The 20,573-nt window shown below is 54.2% G+C and overlaps 9 protein-coding genes across 10 annotated transcripts; 7 read left to right on the top strand and 2 right to left on the bottom strand.

The window, feature by feature from the left end:
* Nucleotides 1–65: 65 nt before the first annotated feature.
* On the top strand, nucleotides 66–3,982 carry PV07_03068. 2 transcript variants are annotated; one of them, XM_016389732.1, is made up of 3 exons: nucleotides 66–626; nucleotides 696–3,365; nucleotides 3,429–3,982. In XM_016389732.1, the coding sequence occupies exons 1-2, from the start codon at nucleotides 445–447 to the stop codon at nucleotides 2,374–2,376; spliced, it is 1,863 nt and encodes a 620-aa protein (XP_016251634.1). In that variant the 5' UTR covers nucleotides 66–444; the 3' UTR covers nucleotides 2,377–3,365; nucleotides 3,429–3,982. The 2 variants fall into 2 exon arrangements, with proteins under 2 accessions (XP_016251634.1, XP_016251633.1); XM_016389731.1 differs by having other exon boundaries at nucleotides 696–3,982.
* Nucleotides 3,983–4,091: 109 nt separating this feature from the next.
* PV07_03067 (uncharacterized protein) lies at nucleotides 4,092–5,906 on the top strand. Its single transcript, XM_016389730.1, has 2 exons — nucleotides 4,092–5,067; nucleotides 5,175–5,906. The coding sequence occupies exons 1-2, from the start codon at nucleotides 4,194–4,196 to the stop codon at nucleotides 5,396–5,398; spliced, it is 1,098 nt and encodes a 365-aa protein (XP_016251632.1). The 5' UTR covers nucleotides 4,092–4,193; the 3' UTR covers nucleotides 5,399–5,906.
* Nucleotides 5,907–6,668: 762 nt separating this feature from the next.
* On the top strand, nucleotides 6,669–8,462 carry PV07_03066 (uncharacterized protein). The gene has a single exon (XM_016389729.1). It carries the CDS (start codon nucleotides 7,157–7,159, stop codon nucleotides 7,973–7,975), a length of 819 nt encoding a protein of 272 aa, XP_016251631.1. The 5' UTR covers nucleotides 6,669–7,156; the 3' UTR covers nucleotides 7,976–8,462.
* Nucleotides 8,463–8,596: 134 nt separating this feature from the next.
* PV07_03065 (uncharacterized protein) lies at nucleotides 8,597–10,254 on the top strand. The gene has a single exon (XM_016389728.1). The coding sequence runs from the start codon at nucleotides 8,759–8,761 to the stop codon at nucleotides 9,923–9,925; it is 1,167 nt and encodes a 388-aa protein (XP_016251630.1). The 5' UTR covers nucleotides 8,597–8,758; the 3' UTR covers nucleotides 9,926–10,254.
* Nucleotides 10,255–10,269: 15 nt separating this feature from the next.
* PV07_03064 (uncharacterized protein) lies at nucleotides 10,270–12,061 on the bottom strand. The gene is made up of 2 exons (XM_016389727.1): nucleotides 11,690–12,061; nucleotides 10,270–11,601 (listed from the first exon to the last, which is right to left on the bottom strand). Exons 1-2 carry the CDS (start codon nucleotides 11,817–11,819, stop codon nucleotides 10,559–10,561), a joined length of 1,173 nt encoding a protein of 390 aa, XP_016251629.1. The 5' UTR covers nucleotides 11,820–12,061; the 3' UTR covers nucleotides 10,270–10,558.
* A 243-nt stretch (nucleotides 12,062–12,304) lies between these two features.
* On the top strand, nucleotides 12,305–14,740 carry PV07_03063 (uncharacterized protein). The gene has a single exon (XM_016389726.1). It carries the CDS (start codon nucleotides 12,927–12,929, stop codon nucleotides 14,706–14,708), a length of 1,782 nt encoding a protein of 593 aa, XP_016251628.1. The 5' UTR covers nucleotides 12,305–12,926; the 3' UTR covers nucleotides 14,709–14,740.
* A 752-nt stretch (nucleotides 14,741–15,492) lies between these two features.
* On the top strand, nucleotides 15,493–17,158 carry PV07_03062 (uncharacterized protein; the record flags this gene model as incomplete). The annotated part of the gene is made up of 4 exons (XM_016389725.1): nucleotides 15,493–15,542; nucleotides 15,571–16,006; nucleotides 16,072–16,206; nucleotides 16,263–17,158. 4 exons carry the CDS (start codon nucleotides 15,493–15,495, stop codon nucleotides 16,950–16,952), a joined length of 1,311 nt encoding a protein of 436 aa, XP_016251627.1. The 3' UTR covers nucleotides 16,953–17,158.
* A 177-nt stretch (nucleotides 17,159–17,335) lies between these two features.
* On the top strand, nucleotides 17,336–19,961 carry PV07_03061 (uncharacterized protein). Its single transcript, XM_016389724.1, has one exon. The coding sequence runs from the start codon at nucleotides 17,379–17,381 to the stop codon at nucleotides 18,684–18,686; it is 1,308 nt and encodes a 435-aa protein (XP_016251626.1). The 5' UTR covers nucleotides 17,336–17,378; the 3' UTR covers nucleotides 18,687–19,961.
* Nucleotides 18,418–20,003, bottom strand: PV07_03060 (uncharacterized protein). Its single transcript, XM_016389723.1, has 8 exons — nucleotides 19,783–20,003; nucleotides 19,583–19,724; nucleotides 19,368–19,517; nucleotides 19,216–19,323; nucleotides 19,027–19,167; nucleotides 18,901–18,963; nucleotides 18,773–18,851; nucleotides 18,418–18,719 (listed from the first exon to the last, which is right to left on the bottom strand). The coding sequence occupies exons 1-8, from the start codon at nucleotides 19,830–19,832 to the stop codon at nucleotides 18,697–18,699; spliced, it is 756 nt and encodes a 251-aa protein (XP_016251625.1). The 5' UTR covers nucleotides 19,833–20,003; the 3' UTR covers nucleotides 18,418–18,696.
* Between the last annotated feature and the right edge of the window lie 570 nt (nucleotides 20,004–20,573).

Raw genomic sequence — 20,573 nt, 5'->3', positions numbered from 1 at the left:
CAATGAGCCACTGAGGCCCCCGCCAGCTGCCCACTTTCCTCTTTCTCTCCTCCCAATTCTTCCCCTCTGCTGCCTCCGCCTATCTCGGTGCCTATCGTCCTCCCCGTTGACGCCCGTCCTTGATCCCGGCAACCGTACGGCAGACGGAGAATAGTCGTCGTACCAGCGGCCTCTGCAGCTTGAAATTACCTCTTCTTCTTGCTCCCTCCCACCTCGGCTAATGCGACTCCTCCTCCTCCCGTCACCTCGAGTTCCCTCGCCCCTACCTTTGACATGGCATCCAGAGATGGACGTTGATTGAAGGTTGAAACAGGTCTAGAAACGCAAAAATCAATCCAGGCTCGGCCGTTGATGCAAGGCTGTGTTACCAAAGCGCACATGTCCTTGGTTGTATACTGCTTGAATACCCGCCACAACGGACTTGGTCGGTCGCAATAGCACAGCATGGACATTGACCACGCGACCATCTCCGAAGCAGATCTGACACGTCTGTTGCCCACCTGTCAAAGATGCCGTCGTCTAAGAAGGAAGTGCGACACAAATCTGCCTGCCTGTCGCCTGTGTCAAAAGGGCAAAGCTGAGTGCACCTTTTTTGATCATGCCTTGCAGCAGACTCTGCCGCGAAGGTGAGTGTGCCCCTCCCCCCAAATCGCCTGCTGTCATACGGAGAAAGAGAGCCTGACGTTGCGCCAAAGCTACGTCCATTCACTGTTGACACGACTGGGACGCCTGCGTGCTGTTCAAGCATCTGTCAATGGGACAAGCGAGCCGCTGAGTGCCTTCAAACTGCCTCACCATGAACGGAACACTTCGACGGCATCCACCAACCTCGACGCTCCTCTCAACGACTGGGGCACTTACACAAGCGACCTTTCTTTCGACAAGCATTTCATCATCGAACATGCTAATCCCACATGCTGGCAGTTCTTGGGTAGCAGTTCGCCTTATGCGTTGGTTGTCGAAGTCCTTGTACATGCTCAATCGAAGCTAGGTTCGATGGTCCATCATCCGGACTATGCTGGTCCCGAGTTCTGGCTCAATGCCCAGAGCACAGAGGTTGCCGAGCCGTTGCAGCCCAGGGCTACGCCATCGCGGGCTGAGATTCAGATGCTCATCAACTTGTACATGTCGACAACGAATATCCTGACGACCTTCTTCGACGCCGAAGACATGACTTATGAGATCGATACCTATTTGCGCCACCATGGATCAAATGTCAAGTATCTCACTGGAAAGGAAGCACATCAATTTTTCCGGGTCGCCATGATCTGCGCCATCGCTTCAGCGAACAAGGCAAGGCATCACTCCGTCTACGACACCGAGTCGATGGCGTATTACTCCGAGGGTCTACAGTGTGTTGAAGAGGTAACTTCAGATGTATCTCCAGATGCACTTCAAGCGCTCCTACTCCTTATCTTGTTTACTTTATTCCAGCCGCGGAAAGGCGACATCTGGAAGTTGTTGGATTTCGCCTGCCGTTTGAGCGTGGAGCTCAACTATCACACCGAGACCAACGACGAATACGAAGACGAGAAAAGTCAGAAAAAGCGCCGCGGCATATTCTGGGGATTGTATTGTATCGAGCGGACGATGGGACAACACCTTGGCCGGCCTTCGGATCTGACAGAAGAAATCATCACCGCCGAATATCCTGCCTCGTTGAATGAAGCCGCGATGGCCGACCCAGACACGCTTCAGACTATTCTTACCTCTCACTACTACCGGCTGACGTATCTCCGCTCGGAGATCTTCCGCGAGTTATACCTCCCGGCGGTTGCACCTACGTTGCCCCGAATGTGGTATGAGCAAAGTGTCGAATCTATGTTGGCGTGGCGGCGAGAACTACAATTCATCGAGACCACGCCTGGCATGGGCAGCATGACATGCGAGACGGGCTTTGATACTTCGATCTGTTTCCTATTCCAGCCTCTGTTATTGCGAGCACTGGCGGCAACCAAAGACTCGATATTGGGCCCAGAGATCACCGAAGTCATTCCGCGCGAGAGCTACCATTCTGCCGTGAAGGTGGTTGAATTCTACAACAAGCTCTTCCGTGGCGCCGAGGGCACGCCTTGGGGCATGTATCCTATCACCATGATCTCGGCGCACTACATCCACCAAGCCACCATAATCATTATGGCTCACTGTCTGCTGGCAATTGATGGACGATTGCCTGTCGTGAGTTTTTCGAGGGAGCTCAGTGGCGATGCAGAAGGCCCAGTGGATTTCAGTGGTATCCATGAGATATCTGGAACGTGCTTGATCTTGTTGAACACCCTGTCCAAGAAGTGGGCTGGCATGGTGGGTATATTGGATATCTACAAAAGTCTGCAGGCAAAGGTGTTGCCCATCATGATGCGGAGTGGGCTGGGCTGAGGATTGCGCAATTGTTCAGCACTCTGGAGTCTTCAGGCCACCAATGCCATGCAGGGCAAACTGGACACCAACATGGTATTTGGGGCCTGGCATCTGGGTAATCGTTGTGCCTATCACCAAAGAAAAGCTTTATAGCTCTAACCGCGACCCCAACTCCCAGCCTAACGCAAATGCCGTTGGCTGGGAATGCAACATGGCCGCAAATGTCCGAATTAGGCAAGAGAGTCCTCAAAAACGGAATCGCTGGTTGGATGCGGAATGCCATCATTCTATTTGTTCAACAACTACAACAACGTCAACCCACAGCCAGGATTGCTTTGCGGCAATAAGGCAGGCTGACAGCAGAATGCGGAATTATGGGTCTGTGCACAGCACTGTTCTAATTCCTGGATCGGCTCGTCCCTGTTGCTTTGAGGTCGTCCGGTGGGCGGTGTTCATGAGCCTCTTTTCTCAGTCTCATGAATACAACCAGGGCATGAGCGCCATGATGCGTCCGAGAAGGCTTTGTCGTGCGCCCCGACGTTGTCTTGATTTTCTGCTTGATCTTTGGGAGGGGTCGCCAAACAAAGAAACACCGGAACCCATAACTGAGACAAACAAGTTGTCTTCATTCACCACTCTGCCGACAACACGACATGTATCGGATCAAACAATCGATATGGTCAATCGACAAACAATTCCACTGCCCGACGTTTCAAGCGAGAGTCACGCACGTCCTCAGTTTTGAAATTCTGACTCTAAGCTTCACATGGGGAATGATCAGTCAGACTCACCGAAAGGCGCTCAGGGATCTGTAACCAGAGATCCGTCAATTAAACCTGCTTCTCACATCTACTCGTCGATTCTCTGTTTTTTTCGGACCGAACTGAAATCAGTAACAAGCTCGCAACGACTCAGGTCGACTTCAAACCTACAAGATTTGTCAAGGGAGGCACATAGCGACAAAACTCATTCAAAGTCAAACATGGGTGCCGATAGAAGACCGAAAAGTTCGTATCTCTCGATGCCGGATATGGCGGTCGCGTAACAAGGTCAACTGACATTGCAGTTAGGCAGCAGCAACACCAAAGCCCCCAGATTGCGCATGACACTCAAGCTCATGTCTCCATCTGCTTCTTTACAACAGGTCCCAGCCACGTGCCGCAAGGCAGGTTCGCAACAGAAGTCAATGGTGCGCAGCAAACCTCACCTCAGACAACGCAGACATCACGGTAGTGAGCTCCAGGCGATGGGCAACAGGGCAGTGACAGGGAGAACCGGGACAGTGTTGCGTTTCACGATGAAGGATGGCGAAGCCGTGAAGGCTGAGGTGATTGGGTGAAGCAGCTCATGTCTGCCATAGAGAACTTGTGGCATTTGGCGGAATGTGTTTGGAGTCAACTTGGACAGCTGTCGCTTGACAGACTGTAGGTGCTTGTTGGTATATATCTGGGAGTAGCAATTAGGGTCGCTGCTAGGTGGGAAATGAGGATGCGAAGGAGATCTGAGTATAGATTTGTGTTGGTGCGCAGAGATGTGAGCAGACTGGAACCAGCCTGGCCAGTTAGCAGAACTTGTGGCTGCAGGATGATGTATTCTGGGGAAAGACCAGGCGAGCAGGATCAGGAGAAAACCCGCCCGCCATAGCCACCAACGGGGGCAACTTTCCTTGCCGACTCCACCTCCAAGAGGTGTGCGATTAGCTAGCAATTCGCAGATGGAGCTCGTGCCTCCAGAATCAATTTTGCAGCTTCATGCCCTTGGAATTCTTTGGCCTTAAGACACTGTGAAAAGGGGCATGCTCTGAGTTCGACGCATTCCCCAACTTCTCGCCCACCATGGCGTCTCTTGTCAGCTTTCTATCGAGCTCTCCGTCCAGCAGCGACATCCCCCTCACCACGCGCGAAGCTCTGTCGGGTATATTTGGATCTATTTCGCTGGCCTGCTGGATCTTCCTGCTCGTGCCGCAGCTGATCGAAAACTACCGCAACGGCTCCGCCGAGGCCATCTCCCTCCTGTTCATCTTCGTCTGGTTCCTGGGCGACATCGCGAACCTCGCGGGCGCGCTGTGGGCGGGGCTCGTGCCCGTGGTGGTGGCGATCGGCGTGTACTTTTGCATCGCGGACGGCGTGCTCATCGGGCAGTGTCTGTACTATGGGATCATGAACAAGAGGAGGGAAGGCAGGGCGCTGCTCTCTGCGCGCGCGTCGGCTGCTAGTAGCAGTGGTGCTGCTGGTGGGAGTGATGGAGGGGCGAGAGCCGACGGCGAGGCCAGTGCCCCCGGCGGCGACCGGTCGAGGCAGGGGAGCTCGGAAGAGGAGCCTCTCCTCAAGCGCACCCGCACGAACAGCATGACCATCCCGGGATCCATGGACAGGCGGCGCAGCAGTGTCAGCCTGCGGCGCCGACGGAGCAGCTTTGCCGCCCACCACCAGGACCAGCTGGCCAAGATCCTCGAGGAGAGCGACGAGGCCGGCACGAGGCTCTGGTTCAGGAACGCAATGAGCGTGCTGGCGATCGGCGTCGTCGGCGCCGCTGGGTGGGCGTTGGCCTACGAGTCCGGCGCCTGGAAACCCTCCCCTACATCGGGCGCTTCCGAGCCAGAAGAGATGGCGGCCGGAGCGCAGGTGCTTGGGTATCTCAGTGCGGTGGCTTACTTGGGCGCCAGGATACCGCAGATTATCAAGAATGCAAGGGATAGAAGTTGCGAAGGTAAGGACGAATCTTCCCAACCCTATCCTTTGTCCGAGCTATAAGAGATGCCCATTATTGTGTTTGATGTGTATATGCTGATGTTCCAACCCGTCAACCACCCGCAGGTCTCTCGCTCCTATTCTTCATCCTGTCCCTGATGGGCAACCTTACCTACGGCGCAGGCATCCTCTGCCATTCGACCGAACACAAGTACGTCGTGAAGAATCTGCCCTGGCTGATTGGCAGTTTGGGCACAATGGTCGAGGACGTCACCATCTTTATTCAGTTCCACATGTACAAGGTGAAAGAGGAGGATCCTTCGGGGTCACCAGAACATGCGGTGATTTGAAAGGGACGCAAAAGATTGTGAAAGCAGTGTACTTGTATATACTGTGCAAAATTGTGTTTTCGTTACGAGACATATTCGTGGGTTCATTCCTGAGCAGGACGGCGCAATCTATCATGGGTCTCGGGGCATATGGGAGGAATGGGCGAGGTCGCTTCTGCCATGGCATCTTGTTCGCGAGATGCTCTCTTCAGGAGGAACAGAAGTCATCAGTATCATGTGGCGCAAACAGGGAGAGGGTAATACAATATCCAGATCATGTGGCAGAGAGACGGGAGCGGAGGATGCTGGAATCCGGATCATGTCACTGGGGAGGAGGCCTGGAGAATCATCTCGCCCTTGGATCTGAGTAAGATTTGTCGTATATCAGTCGCGTATTGGGCACGTACTGCTGGCATCTCCCAAACCTCAAGCCTCCTCGAAAGGAATTCCCAGATGTGGGCAATCCCAGCTGACTCGTTGAAGTGACCTTTAATCATAATCACGATCCGTCTCGTAAGCGAATTCTCCGAGATTTTCGCTTGAGGGGCGGGATATGCATCTGCTTTGGTGGTACTACTACAAGAACGGAGTAGGCATGTACCATTCGCTGCAACAGCCGCCACCAGAATGCATGCATGGTGCCTGTGTGCGTGGTAGATGCAGATACGAGCTCTTTTTTTGTTCTTCTTCTTCTCGCCTCGGTAACGCATGACATTTTGAGCAAGCCTTTCGCGAGGTGCAGATGGACACTCAGTATTGGTTGTTTCCTCCTCTTCTCTTGTTCCTCCTGCTCCTCCTGTTCGCATGCGAGCCGAGGCGTGAGAGTGTTGCATCGCAGACAGTCGACGCGAGTGTGCTCGACAGAGGTACGTCATCCAATGAATCATTTTCCTTGGGATGCGCACCATGGGACAGGCGGCACCAGGGGTGTGCATAATGGCTAATGCTCGGAGCGGAAACAGGTGATGATGATGGATGCACGGACGGGAACAATGGGAGAAAATTGTTTGTTGGGTTCCAAGTTTGTTCGGGAGCAAGAAACTTGAGGCACTGCAGGGGCCCATGAAGACAGCCGAGAGGGCCAAAGGGCCGTTGTAGCGCGCGTGATTGGTGCAAACCCGCTCCAAGCGGTTCCTGCGTAGGGGCAGTGCGCCAATTATTGCCCATTCAATCCCGCCGTCTGGCTGCTACTGGGCGCCGAGCGACGCCTATGGGGGTCCTGCCAGGCTCTGCCTGGGCTCCTGGGGCAATCCCTGTGTGTTTCTGCCTCTTTGCACACTGCGCCGTAGAAGTGCAACCCTCTCACACTTCTTTCTTGATTCATTCATTCATTCACTCACTCACTCGATCACTTACTCACACCTGACACTGTCCACTTTCATCTTCTCCCATTTTTCCCTCTTTCTCACCTTCAGACCACACCCCATATTTCCCTCGCTTTGTCCCCCCTTTGTCTTATTACCATCTCTTGTTTTAAACCGCCTTCACACCTTTCCTGTACCAAGCGTCAAACAGAGTCTCGCCTACCTTTTGACTCTTCGAGAACACAAACCTCAAACACTCACGCACACGTGCCTCTCGTTCCTCGATCGTTACCGGAATCGGGCCCTTCGATCGCGACCTTGACTGGCCTTCGAGAGAATACCCAACCATCCTTGACCATCCACACCCTCGCTTCGCGCCCTCGAGCCTTCGCAGGACGTGTCTCGATTGTTTCAACATCTTTGTCCCGTTGTCCACCTCGAATCTGAACCTTCCCCTTCATATATTACTGTCAAGATGCGGTCTCTCACCGTAGTCTTTTTCAGCTTGCTCTGTGCATCCGCCGTCTCGGCCGATCCGCTAGACGATGCTATTGCCCTGTTCAAACGACAGAATGTACCGTTGTCTACCGGCAGTTCCGACTCTAGCAGTTCCTCTGATAGTACGTCTGCGTCTACCTCTCCAACCAGCAGCGATGGCGGCGACTCGACTACTTCTGTTACCGTTACGAGCGATACCACCTCTGCGAGCACCGAGACCACGTCTTCCACAATCACTCTTCCCCCATCCACATCGTCTTCAGTAACTGTCGTGACGACTACATCTACGCATACCCCTTCCTCGACTTCCTCCTCTGATAGTTCCTCGGACCTATCCACCTCTACGGAAACCAGCACATTTACTCCCTCAAGGACTCTGATCACTACAAGTTCGCTCTCAGAGGTCGTTACTACAATCACAAGTGTCAGTGCAGGAAGCACCGTGCATCTTACTAGCACCGGCAGCAGCCTCGTCCCAGTCACAACCAGCGTTGATCCTGCTTCTCTGACGGGTGGAGGTGGCAAAGGCGGCAGCTCTGGCCTCAGTGATACAGCCAAGGCCACTATTGGAGGTGTTGTGGGTGGCGTCGGCGGTGCTTTGTTGCTTGCTGGATTGGCATACACTGCCTGGAGGATTTGGGGCAAGAAGAAGAACCTTCACGACGACGATCTCTACGACCCCAACCTCAACCAAGACAAACTCAGCGCCACCACAGGATCTGACTCTACGCCATTCCGTTCCACGCTGGATCAATACCATTCACCAGGGCCTGTCAACACCGCGTCAAACTTTTAAAACCCGCGGGTCACTGAATCAACACATTGACGATCGTTATGACAGTACTTGGTCTTCAACTTTTAGCGAAACAGAAACGCTACGCGTAGATCGTTCTTCACCAAAACATCATCACAGCAAACCGCCCACCCGGATCTAGCCGAGAGGGCAATTTACAGTGAACACTGCTGCTTCCAATGTAGTAAGGGGCTTTAATTTGTGCTGGCTAGCACTTATTTTCACCATTGTCCTATCTTGTCAGAAGGTGTACATAGGATATGGGAAATCGGGGCTAGGCGTGGTCGGAGGCATTGGCTAGCTAGAGATACAAATTTCCCTTTTGTCATGTACCATTTCCCTTTCAAAACTTCACCTTTGATGCGCGTCAATTGAGAGTTCGCGGTAGTCTGAGCTCTGTTTTGGCTTAGGCAAATCGAGAATCCGACGTCTTCATGAGGAGGATTTAGCCGTACGTGACCCACAATCCAGAGACTTACGTATGTGCGAGGTACATGTCCTCGTAGAATTGCCGTGCGAAGGCGTTGACCATCCCATTATTCCGAATGAGGCTAGTGGCGTAACGAGTGGCCGCTGAACACGGTCGTCGCGCTCACGCGTCATTTGGTCCTCGAGTCGCATTTACCCATCGAGCCGTTGAAGACAACAGCCACTCATACTGATACAGTTTGAATTTCTTGTGGAAGGCCGTCATTCCTGTCAATTGAGGCTCTGGCCGTCCACCCAAGATCTCAGATAGGATACTCTTCACAGTCAGAGAAGAAAGACACCAGGACGACGGAGAGGATGTTCTTCCTTTCTTCTCCACCACCGCAACCCAGTCCGTTCCTTGCCACAACGTCTCAACAGTCCCGCCGCCCGAGTTTCTCAAAATCTCACAATCACGACAATATCCACGGGCGGGCCTACGCCAGGGCGTACTACGCTCCGCATTCTCCCTCGCCGCTGCGGACGACGAGGAATGCGAACTTGATGCCTTCTCCTCCGCAGGTGAAGGGCGATTATAGTAATAGCCTCCTGAGTTCGTCACCTTTGAGGGGTGGTTTTTCGGAGCCCCAAGATGAGAACGAAAATGAGGAGGGAATCGAAATCTCGAACGCCTTTGGCTTTCCCACAAACGCCCAGAAGACACCAGCAGGGAAGATGAACCTTGGAGCACATGGGTTGGATGGACAGTCATCAATGGTCACCCCCCCTGATTCAGGCTCGAACCACAGCTTCAACTCCAAGGCGTTATTGCACGACCATTCCACGTTCAAGACCTCTCCGTCAATATCGACGTTCGCCGATCCCGCGAAATCGACCATATCTACGACCTCAAGCCGCCAGAATCCATCGCAGTGGGAACTGCGCTCTCGATCCTCGAGCCCATCATCTCTTCTGACCAGCCAAACTCACAGAAATCGGGAACAGAGAAAGTCGAAATTTCTAGATCGCATTCGGAGGAGAAGGGACGACGACAGGTCTGAGCAAGTTGGGGAGCAGGTGTTGAGAATGGATTTTGTCAAAGAGAGGAGGGGCTGGGAGAGGGAAATGGCCCGCAGAGCTGCAATGGAGGCTGCACAACAGGAGGACATGGAGAGCGATGATGATGACGACGAGGAGCTAAGCCCGACGCAGGAATACGAGGAAGATATCGAGGTGGACGAGTTGGTCAGGGAGTACGAGCGAGAGAAGCTCCAAGCCGTGAGGGATGAGGAATTTGTGGTCGAAGATGACGAGGATGAAGAGTACGAGAGGCTGTTCAGAGAGATGGAGATCCTTTCGCAGCACTCACAGCCTCAGCAGCAAAGCCAGCCGGCGTCTCAACCGCAACCACAAGAGTACGAACTCGCGCACGGTCAACCGAGTCCCTACACGCGGCAGAGTGCTTGTTCGCGCGAGCCGCCTTCGCAGCAGCCCCAGTGCCAGCATGGGGAAACAATTAATGATGAAACAATGGACTTGTCTTGATCGCCACGAAGCGTTCGTGAGAGATTTGTGGGACCGGATGTTGAGGATGAGAATTGTGCGAGAATGGTCCTCCTTCAAGTCAGAAGAGGGATCTGGAACCCTAATTTTTTACACAAGGTCGAGGAATATGCAGGGTGTCCATCTGTGAAACCACCGTGAGAGCGTATACAGCTTGGCATGCTGGTACCGACGTACAGTATTGGGGGCAGTGTCCTGGCGTGGTGCCGTACAGAGCGCCAGAGATGTTTCATGTACCACAAACACTGATTATGACAGCGGTCAGTGGCTGATCTTGATTCCAATACACCAAGACAATATGGTCTTCCTGCAACTCCTCTCGTGGTGCCGTCCCGTCCTCTCTCGTTATACGGTTATTAGCTCGGAACACATTGAAATCCTGTGTATGCTGCATTGCTTGTTCATTTGCGGGCGTCAGATCGTCGTACATGTGTGTATGTGGAGATATCACGGCCATTACAGATTTGCTCAATGCTGAGTTCGCGAAGTGAGGACTCCAGCACCTCCTTTTTTTTCCCCACACGTCCGCTGCGCCCATCGTTTTCTCCATCCCAAGACACCATCCATCATAATCCTGGCCACTGCCTGAGCCCCAAGATCGCTCACCCTCGGCGCTCACTGCGTCGGACAACTCTCGTCCAGGCCCTCTGCTCCCTCGCCTCCCAACAACCCCCCCATGCCTGGTAAGGGGTTGGCGACGAGGGCGTCCGGCGGAGAGCCCTCGGTCTGCATGTCCTGCATCTTCTCCCAGATGAACTCGCGGCACTGGGGGTCGTTGTCGCTGTAGCCGGGTTCCTCGAACTTGGCGACGATGTCGCGCACGATGACGCTCTGGCGCGAGAAGCGCTCGTACTCGGCCTGCGCGAGGCGCGGGGGCCGGTTCGTCTCCAGGTAGTCCGGGAATTTCTGCGACAGCTCCTTCATGGGCTCGTACAGCATGTCCTTGTTGGTCAGCTGCTCCATCATGCCCAGGAACATCTTGGACAGTTCGCCGTCCGACTGTGACTCGGACTCGCCCTCGAGCGCCCGCAGCATCTCGGCCAGCATCTCCTCCTCCGACTTTGGCTGCGACGATTTCGTCGTCGCCGACGTCGCCGCCGCCGAGGACGACTCCATCCGCGCCATCGTCTTGCGGATCGTATCCTCGAACGAGGTCGAGGGCTGTTTCGCCGCCCCCGTTGCCGCTGAAGGATTTACGGCGGTAGTTCCTCGTGAGGCCTCCGGGCTGCGGGATTTGGACTTGGAGCCGCTGTCCCTCCTCGTCGCTTCCTCGTGCGCCATGTCCCCGACTTTCCCGCCGACCTCCTCCCCCAAGATGGCCTTCAGGAGATCCTCCGGATTGATGCCCTCGGCTTCCATCTGCTGCGTGAACTCCTCCAACTCCCGCCCCATCTTGGAGATTTCGTCCGGTGTGGCGGCGCTGGCCGCCGGATCGAGCGACATCTTGGACAGGACGCCGGACATCTCAGCCGTGAGCCGGGCCATGAATTCGTCGTCTGTTTCCGAGGCGCGAGGACCAGAGGGGATGGGCATGTCTGGTGGGAGGGCCGACTTCTCGGTCGACGGTCTGCCTGGACCCGAGGCCGAAGGTGCGGGTTCTGGAGGCTGAGATTTTGACTGTTGCTGGGCGCTAGCGGCGGAGAATTGGTCAAGGACATCTGCAATGGCAGAGTGTGTCAGTATCAGGCAAGATTTTGCTTGCGGGGAAAGAGGGACATCGAATAAGTGCAGCATGTGGGCGCCTACCGTCGAGATCGTCAAAGTCTGGATCTGAATCCTCCTCGACAGCTGCTTCGGGAGGCTTTTGACTTGAGGATTCTGGTATCGAACTCGTCGCGGGCGATTTGGAATCCGAGGACTGAGGCGGTTCAGCCATTTTTTGGTAGTGGCTGGGCCAGCCAAGGCTATACAATCGACCACACTTTGTGTAACAAACGCAGAAAGTCAAGCTGGGTGCTTCTCTGCCGTTTCTTTCGGCTGATATTGACGCAGCGAATACGGTTTGAGAGACGCCTAGGAAAAACCCTGATGTTCTGAAGGTAGGGAGGTATCTCAAGGGTAGAGAAGACGAGTGTTAGTCGGTATTGAAAATTGTCTCGGGCATCTGAAGGACGAGTCTCAACCCGATGCTTGAAACTTGGAACAGCAGTAAGCGGATTTGTCTTGAGCCCCGCAAACCGAGGTACGTACTAGCCGAGTCACATGACGCAAGGGGAAGAGGCTGTATTAAGGCTATTTGACGCATGAAGGACTGGTGCGGATTAGCATACCATACTTGGTAATTTATCACTATCTCTATTGTTTGTGCTTACCTACAAGGTACCTCACAAGCCTCATTTCGAAGAGCATAATCATCGACGTCCTCGTCCCTTCTGATCGAACATGGCAATGGACACAACCACTCGTTTCGCCTGTCCTTCCATATTAACACTGCCATCTCCGGCCCCCAACGGCTATTGCTAATGCCAACACTCAATTGATGCCTATGTCGGAGCCCTGCCTCTAGCACAGTCGATCGAACAACGCCTACGAGGCTAGTCCCCCGGTGAAAGTTGGTTCCTGGGGCTATAAAGTGGATGGGACAGTCTCCGTATCCTTGGCTCAAGTCGACATGCCATCATCAGGCGTCCAAAATTCAATGATTGTCTATGCTATCCTGTTGATAGTGTCGCCACCGGAGCGCCGCATAGAACCAAATCGGGACTAGCTTCAAATGCCATGTCGGCTCTCTCGGTTGGACAAGACATTTGCTCCTCCAAACTCCTTGTCCAATGCAACTCTTCAGCCTAGCTAGTGCAGTCGATCCTGCGGCTTGGAGCTGGCTGATGCTCTCTCTGACGTTGACAACGATGGCTCTGAAGGATATAGCCAAGGACATCTGCCTGGACTGTGCTTGCAGCTCGAGGTGTATATATACCACATCCTCAGCCATGGTCCTCAAACATGAACATGTCCACAAGTATTCCAACAGAGTCATACAAGAATGCAGTTCACTCTGAAAAGTCTCCTTCTCGTCTCAGCCTCGGCCCCGGTCGTTCTTTGCGACTTCCTGGGTCCAACCTATCCAGCTCCAACGGATCTTGCGAGCAACGGCAGCCACGTCTCCACTGCCTGGAGGAATCTCAGTTCGACTCTCAATGGATTCATCAGTGAACCAAGCACCAATTTGTCGACCCCTTCTGGCCTGAAGAACCTCACATTTTCCGTGGGAATGTTCTCAATCCACGACGCCTCTGCTGCCGGGGCGTTGCAGTTCCACCACACATCCAGCGAGATTGCCCATTCGTCTACCGGCTTGAAGAAGGTGGACGGAAACAGCATATACCGCGTTGCTAGCATGTCCAAACTTTTCACGACCTTTGCGGGTATGCTGAATCTCAAAGACGGTGATTGGGATCGTCCTATCACCGACTTTGTTCCAACCCTTGCGGCATATGCGGCTGCACACCCGGCAGAGAATGATATGGTGGATACTGTTGACTGGAACAAGGTCACACTTGCTGCCCTCGCTAGCCAGATAGCAGGCAATCCGAGAGATATCTCACCCTACGACCCGGGCGACTACCTCTTGCTGGACACCACCAATGAGCTGGTGAATACCTTCGGATTGCCACCTCTGAATGTGAGCGATCCACTAGCGGCCCCTCCATGTTTGGTCGCTATGCTATCAGGAAATCTGTCCTGTCCCAGCAACGAATACGCAATTGGTGCCGAAGCTCGACCACCGCTATTCCAGCCCTGGACAAGCCCAGCATATACAGACTACGGGTTTATGTTGCTTGGGACCGCGATAGCGAACATTACTGGCACCTCCATTCACGATGTCTATCGCCAAAGTATCTTTAGTCCACTAGGAATGACTTCCTCATTCTCCAACGTCCCCAATGCATCCCAATACGGCCAATACGTCATTCCTGGCAATGCCAGCTCTGCAGCATTGACACCGGCCGGCGCTCCCGAGGTGACCATCCCTTCAGGTGGCATTTTCTCGACGACAAACGATCTTGCCAAATTCGGGACGGCTCTTCTCAACGGGACGCTCCTTGACCCTGATCTGACACGCAAGTGGATGAAGCCAGTCTCTCACACTGCCATGTTCGAGTATTCGGTGGGAAGACCATGGGAAATATACCGTTACACGCATCCCGACTCCGGACTCATCACCGACATCTACACCAAACTGGGCGACTCTGGCTACTACGGCGGCTACATGGTCCTGATCCCAGATTTTGATGCAGGCTTCAGCATCATTGGTGCAAGTTCTCTGTCAGAGCGATCTACATTGACTGCTTTGCTGGCGGACATTGTCACTGAAAAGATGTTACCCGCATTGACTGCTCAGGCGCAAGCTGAGGCGCGGAACAGTTTTGTGGGCACGTATAGCTCAGAAGACGAGAGCCTCAACAGCACGTTGACTTTGGCGATCAATCCACAAGGGAAACCCGGCTTGGTGATCAGTAGTTTCGTCAGCAACGGCACCGATGTCCTGCGCAGCGGATTAATTGGCAAGAGTCCGGTTCGACTCTTACACTCGATATCTGATCGTCCGAATGGACGAATGGCATTCAGGACCTCTTCTTTCCGAGTTACTTCAGGCGGATTGTTCTCCCAACAGTATAACGCTAACTTGGACTGGCTGGCCGGTGACTCGCCCACATATGGCGGCGTTGGCTTAGGACTTTTCGAGTTTGACCTGGATACTAACGGCAGCGCGGTAGCTGTCAGCCCTGCTGCTTGGAGGGCGAGGCTCGTCAAGACTTCCTGAGCCCGCGCTGGGCAGAGGATCGGAGTCTTTCGTGAAACGATTATAGCCATGGTGCTGTGGTTCGAGCTTGCTTCAGATAGCGACAATATAATCCTTTCCCAAATCCCGTCTGCCGTCCTGCCGACCTCTAACTGAGCATTCTCAAAAACTTGCCTGTATTCTCGATTTCCATCGTTACCTCTTGCTCTTTGAATTTCATTCTCCAGAAAACAACGAATAGATCTCGATGGACTTGTACTTGGTCTCTCAGCGATGGGTTATAGCAAGTAAAAGGAAATGCTCTGCTCATGGTCGCAACGAGAGCCGACTAAACACCCTAATGCCCAGTGGCTCCAATCCCCACCATCTGGTGCCACTGCCACTGCCCCGAGGCGTTTCGGCAGTATTGGAGACGGCCGCAATCCGAGGACGGCTGGGATGATCTCTGCCTACTTTGGAGGTCGTTGGATGGGGCTATGTCGTGCAGTGCTGTCATGGCTGTTCTCTGCCGTGGCTGTCTATCAATGAACCAATCTGCAAGTCTCCTTCCCGTCGGAAATTGCAACGTCGGGCCTTAGCGATATTCTTTCCAACCGCCCTTCACTTCCTGCTCTCGACAGAGAGGACTTCCTCTCGTGTTGCCACGATGGCCACGATACAGAATGCCGGGTGTTCCCTCAGGACGAGGGTGTAATGCATGTCGTCAGCAAAAGAAAAAGGTACAACAGCCGAATGATCCTCGCTTCCCAAGGTTTGTCCAGTTCTAACGTCTATTTACCATGTAGTGTGATTCCACCACCTACCCATGTCCTCGGTGCCGACGCCTCAATATCCCCTGCATCGGACTTGGGCAACGTCGGTTCAAGTTCGTGTCCGATACTAGAGCCTCGACCCCGACCAGCAATACCTCTTTGCAACTCCAGGAACAGGGAACTGGGTCTACAGTGCAAAGCCCTTCAAGCCTCGACACAGTCGCAATATCTCGAGTTCCATCCAACGAAACGACGCGGCTTGTGACCGCTTTCACGGATAGAATCAAACCGACCCTCGGCGTCCAGTACAATCTGGCCTGGACATACGGGGATTACCTCAACCATGTTCCAGCTCGCCTAGGCGTGAACGAGGCTCTGGACAGTGCCACCGACACCTTTTTGGCGGCCGTTGCGACATTATCAGATCCACTCGGTGCCAAAAGCAGTCCTGTGCTCTTCGAAAAGTATGGGCGTACCTTAACCAGCCTCAGAAAGTGTTTAGATGATCCGGTCAAGGCGACAAGCCCGGAAACACTGTGTGCTATTCTCTTCCTATGGAATTGCCAGGTGAGTTCCCTGTTGCATGGAACCCAGCGGTCTATTTTGTGGCTGATACTCGCCCGTCCAACCAGTTCATCTGGCAACGGAATGGACCTATCACCACACATGCGGATGGCGTTGCCCAGATCCTCAGATTGAGAGGCAGTGTCGAGAAGTGTCAGGACCCATTTGAATTGAACTTACTCCTCAGTCTTCGTGCCGTTGTGGTAAGTCGTCAATAGGCGAGAATGGCCAGTCACTCAACTTACGTCGACCCCTCCAGCTCTTTGACTCCCTTTTCAATGGCCGAATCGCCTTCGACGACCAAGAATGGATCGCCATGTTCGACAGCCGGCTCTATGAGCTCAGCCCTGAAGGGCAGGCAGTACAATGCTTGACTCGGGTGCCGAGTCTGATGCGACGGATCAAGGCCGCATTGACCGGCGATCTACTTCATCAAGCCACACTTGCGGACCTAGAGAAAGAGGCACATGCACTTCGCGCAGATCTCGAGCCCGCACTGTCCCGCCTCCGTCAGCGATGGCAGAAAAACTCGTCGGCCACAGATATTGCTGCTAAAGGGCTGCCTCACTTGGCGGGTCTGGGGCATTGTCACTTTCTACGAACATACAGCCTCGGTCTGGCTATCGCCATCTTCATCAACGAGGCACGGCTTGCCCTGTGCTTGGACGCGGCCGAGATCCTGCAAGAGTCGCACGAATTTGCCCTCGAAATCACCCACCTGGCCAGGATCGCGTCTCAGTACCGACCATTGGGGGCATCTGCGGTAAGTATATGTCTCCTCGCGGCCGAGGTTGGGGCAGCCGACGTCGAGACCAAGTCCGCCGCGAGGAGTGTGCGGGTCGAGTATGCCAGCGACTTCCAGGGGTTTCAGGACGTGGAAGTTTGCCAGGATTTGCAGTTGATCTGTGGGCGTGAGTGGTCTCGAGTGTTGACTCGGGAGACGATGTGACGAGAGGCTGCTCTCCATTTCTTGACGAGGAGCCACCCGTCAAAGATCAGAAGGGACCTGGAAGGGATGAGTCGCCATGTTAAAGACGATGTATATACTGAAAGTCCAGCCCGACCAGGTAGATTAGACATCAAGAGCCCAAGATCAGCGACGCTCAATTTCCAGTCGAGCGGCACTCGTTCATCTTATTGGACAAATTAGTACAGTGTTCTGGCCGCTTGAAGAGGTCTTCTCTGAGGTGGCCAATAATTGCGCCACACTTCTAGCCTCCAGCCAGAACGAGTACAAAGCGGCAATCAATGTCACCGCAATCGGGTAGTTGAGCTGTGTGCAGTTTTCGCATACTTCCTCCTTTACTATGCGCCTCGACGTCTTCCACATCAGACGAAAGCCACTCCATCTTCACCAACTCACTCAAAACCACGTATGAGGCATCTGCCATTCCGCGTGGCAACTTGTTCCCCTGTACGGGCTCACGCCGCATCAAAATGGAGCTTCGGGAGCTTCGCCGGTCGTCGACGACACCTGTCCAGTCGCAAACCCGAGGGCGACGACCAACCCCTGAGAATCCTCTTCTGCGGCACCGACCAGTTCAGCGTGGCTTCGCTGCAGGCGCTGGAGAAGTACTCCCGGACGCCCGAGAGTAATATCCTCTCCATTGACGTCGTGACCAAGACCGACAAGCGCGTCGGCCGGGGCCGCAAGCTCGTGCGGCCACCGGCCATCAAGCCCGCCGCACAGGACCTGGGGCTGCGAGTGCACCAGATCGACACGTTCACGGGCTGGAGCCCTCCCGCGTTCGGCGACGCGGGCTCCCCGTCCTGCTGCAATCTGGTCGTCGCCGTCTCGTTCGGGCTGCTGATCCCGCCTCGCATCCTGCGGTCCGCGGCGTACGGGGGTCTGAACGTCCACCCTTCGCTGCTTCCCGACCTGCGCGGCCCGGCGCCGATCCAATGGGCCCTCATCACCGGCCGGCGGAGGACCGGCGTGTCGCTGCAGACCCTGCACCCGACCCGCTTCGACGAGGGGATCGTGCTCGACCAGACGCCGCCGCCGGGCCTGGACATTCCGCGCCCCGACGAGATCACTGCCGAAGAGCTCACGGCCTACCTAGCCCCCATCGGGGCCAAGATGCTGGTCGATGCCGTCCGGAACCGTCTGTACGTCCCGCCTTACAGGGCCGTCCAATTCAGCAGTGTCCCGGGCGTGGACTTGACGCATGCGCCCAAGGTCACCAACGAACTTTGCGCCGTCGACTTTGAGGCGCTCCCGAAATCCGCGATTCTGAGGCGTAACCGTGCACTTCAGTCTCTTCACGGCTTTGTGCGGTTCGGCCCCGACCCAAGCCAGGTGCTCCGCATCAATTTCGGGGCAGACATCAGAGACGTCAAAGATGGAGATATCCCAGAAGAAGTCAGGGGTGCAGCGGAAGCAATGCCGAATGGTATTCCCTACGCAATTGTCCCGACACACGAAAATGTCAATGAGAGCTCGAAACCTCTAATCATCAACGCGCGATTAGACAAGTATCATGAGGGTCGCCAAGTTGTCATTCCGCTAATCACTGTCTCGTCTCGGGCAAAAGGCCCAGGTGCAGGAGCGGCCGCCCGCGCAAAATTCTTCTCAGAGCCTGAAGTGTTTGGCCGGTTTAAGTTATATCGCTTCTCCCACCCTATATCCGGACTACCTGAGCCACCCTTTGTCGAGATCCATGGCAACACCATCCGCACTTAACCCTAGCGGTCTATCGAATGACAAGACCAGAATCTGGCTTTTGTCAGCGACTTGTTTGGGCAGGAAGGGCACAATCCGGAACTTACCAACGACAATCTCCTGGCCGGTGATGGACGTGTTCTTCGCAAGGGAGATATAGGCGTCTGCGCAATCGTCGAGCAGAGTCTGAAAAGATTGTCAGTTGGGCGGATGGATTGTTGAGAAGAGAACACACCTCTTGTTTGAGGGCAGCGGCGTTCTTAACAGCCTTGATGCGCTCATCGCTGTACCTTAGGCCCTATCGCAGGTGTCAATGCCATGTCTGTTTTGCCCTCGGCAGTGTAAGCAGAGGAAGACCAACCCATTCCGTTAGAAGAAGACCCGGAAGGACGGCATTAATGCGGATCTTTGGGCCTTGTGTGGTGGCAAGGCATTTCATCAAATGGAGACCTGCGGCTTTGGTAACCGAATAGCCCATGCTACTGCCCGAACAGCTTATTCCCTGGACAAACATCAGCATACGCTCTGGCCCGAGGAATGATCAACCTACCGCAACAGACGAGGAGATGATGAAAGCACCGCCATCCGGGTTCTTGTTGAAGATTGGGGCAGCTTCCTGCAACAAGACCAGGTGGGACATGACGTTGGTGGCCCAACACTAGGACCGTGAGCCAAAGAGCGACTAATCATTGATCATCATACCTTGTTCCATTCATCATGGCTCATATCATTGATGTCGCCAAAGTTGGTGAACCTCGTCCAGCCAGCATTGTTGATGATGATGTCGAGTCCTCCCAGTTGCTGAGCACTCTCTTTCACCAGGCGAACGGTGTCACCGACGGCTCCAATGTCCTGGCCAATGTCCTGTCAGAATTGCAACTCGTTGCGGGCTTCGACAGGTAGCTAAGCATCCTTACGGCCTGAATTACAACAGCCTTGACCCCAAATCCCTTACACTTCTCGGCGACCTGATCGGCTCTGTCTTTGCTGCTGACATAGTTTACCACAATGTTGGATCCTTCTGCTGCGAACTTCTCACAGATCAGCGCCCCGAGACCTCTGGCGTCTAGCCGTTAGTGAAATGTGTAGCGTTTTCCGGGGCTGATCGAGGGCTTGCCTAGATCCTCCTGTCACCAAGACATTGCGGCCTTTGAGAGAGTATGGCATATTGCTGGGAGTAAAATGGTTAGGCTTCTTTGTAGAGGACTGGTCTCGGGATCTGATTGCAAGGTCAATCGTCCAACTTTCGGAGAGAATATAATGATCTTATAGAAGAAGACAAAGCTGTTAATCCGGCATTTTGATTGATTATGCGGGGCCGTCGCAATCGAGGCGAGGAGAACCGTTGCCTTCGTCCCTCCCCCCACATTGGAGGGAACGGACGCTGAAGACCGCGATTTCACCGTTGATTGCCGCGGCTGTTTGAAAGGCTGGTTGACGGTTATAGCCAACGGATTTTCCATTGTAATCACAAGAGCCGTGCGAAACTCTCGCTGACCACATCATGGATGAGATGGTAAAACGACTGACGGTAACCTCCTCTCAGGGGTCACGGGGGAGCCCCTCGTAGGTATGAAGAGAACAGGACTGTGCGCAAGACCACGACTTGTCTCGAGAAATGTTGTGGATATGGACAGAGACAAGTTTTACGCGCAGAAGAGAAAACGACGATACTAGAGGGACGAGATGATGGTCCATCCCGTTGCTGTGAGTGTGAGTATGAGTAGCATCGCACCGCTCCTTCCCAAATGGCCCAGCATGTTGTCTGCCTGCCACCGCAGGAACCGTCCTGGACCTGCCGCAGCGATGGCTGCAGCTCGGCGGCGATTCATTTGCCTGCGTTGGTGTCGTCAAAGACATTCTGCGGCCTTGCCCAGCTTCGCAGAGCGTGCAGTCCAGCTCCTCTAC

Source organism: Cladophialophora immunda (genome assembly GCF_000835495.1).
Source record: "Cladophialophora immunda strain CBS 83496 unplaced genomic scaffold supercont1.2, whole genome shotgun sequence".
Classification (NCBI taxonomy): domain Eukaryota; kingdom Fungi; phylum Ascomycota; class Eurotiomycetes; order Chaetothyriales; family Herpotrichiellaceae; genus Cladophialophora; species Cladophialophora immunda.
This window is presented reverse-complemented; position numbering and strand designations above follow the sequence as displayed.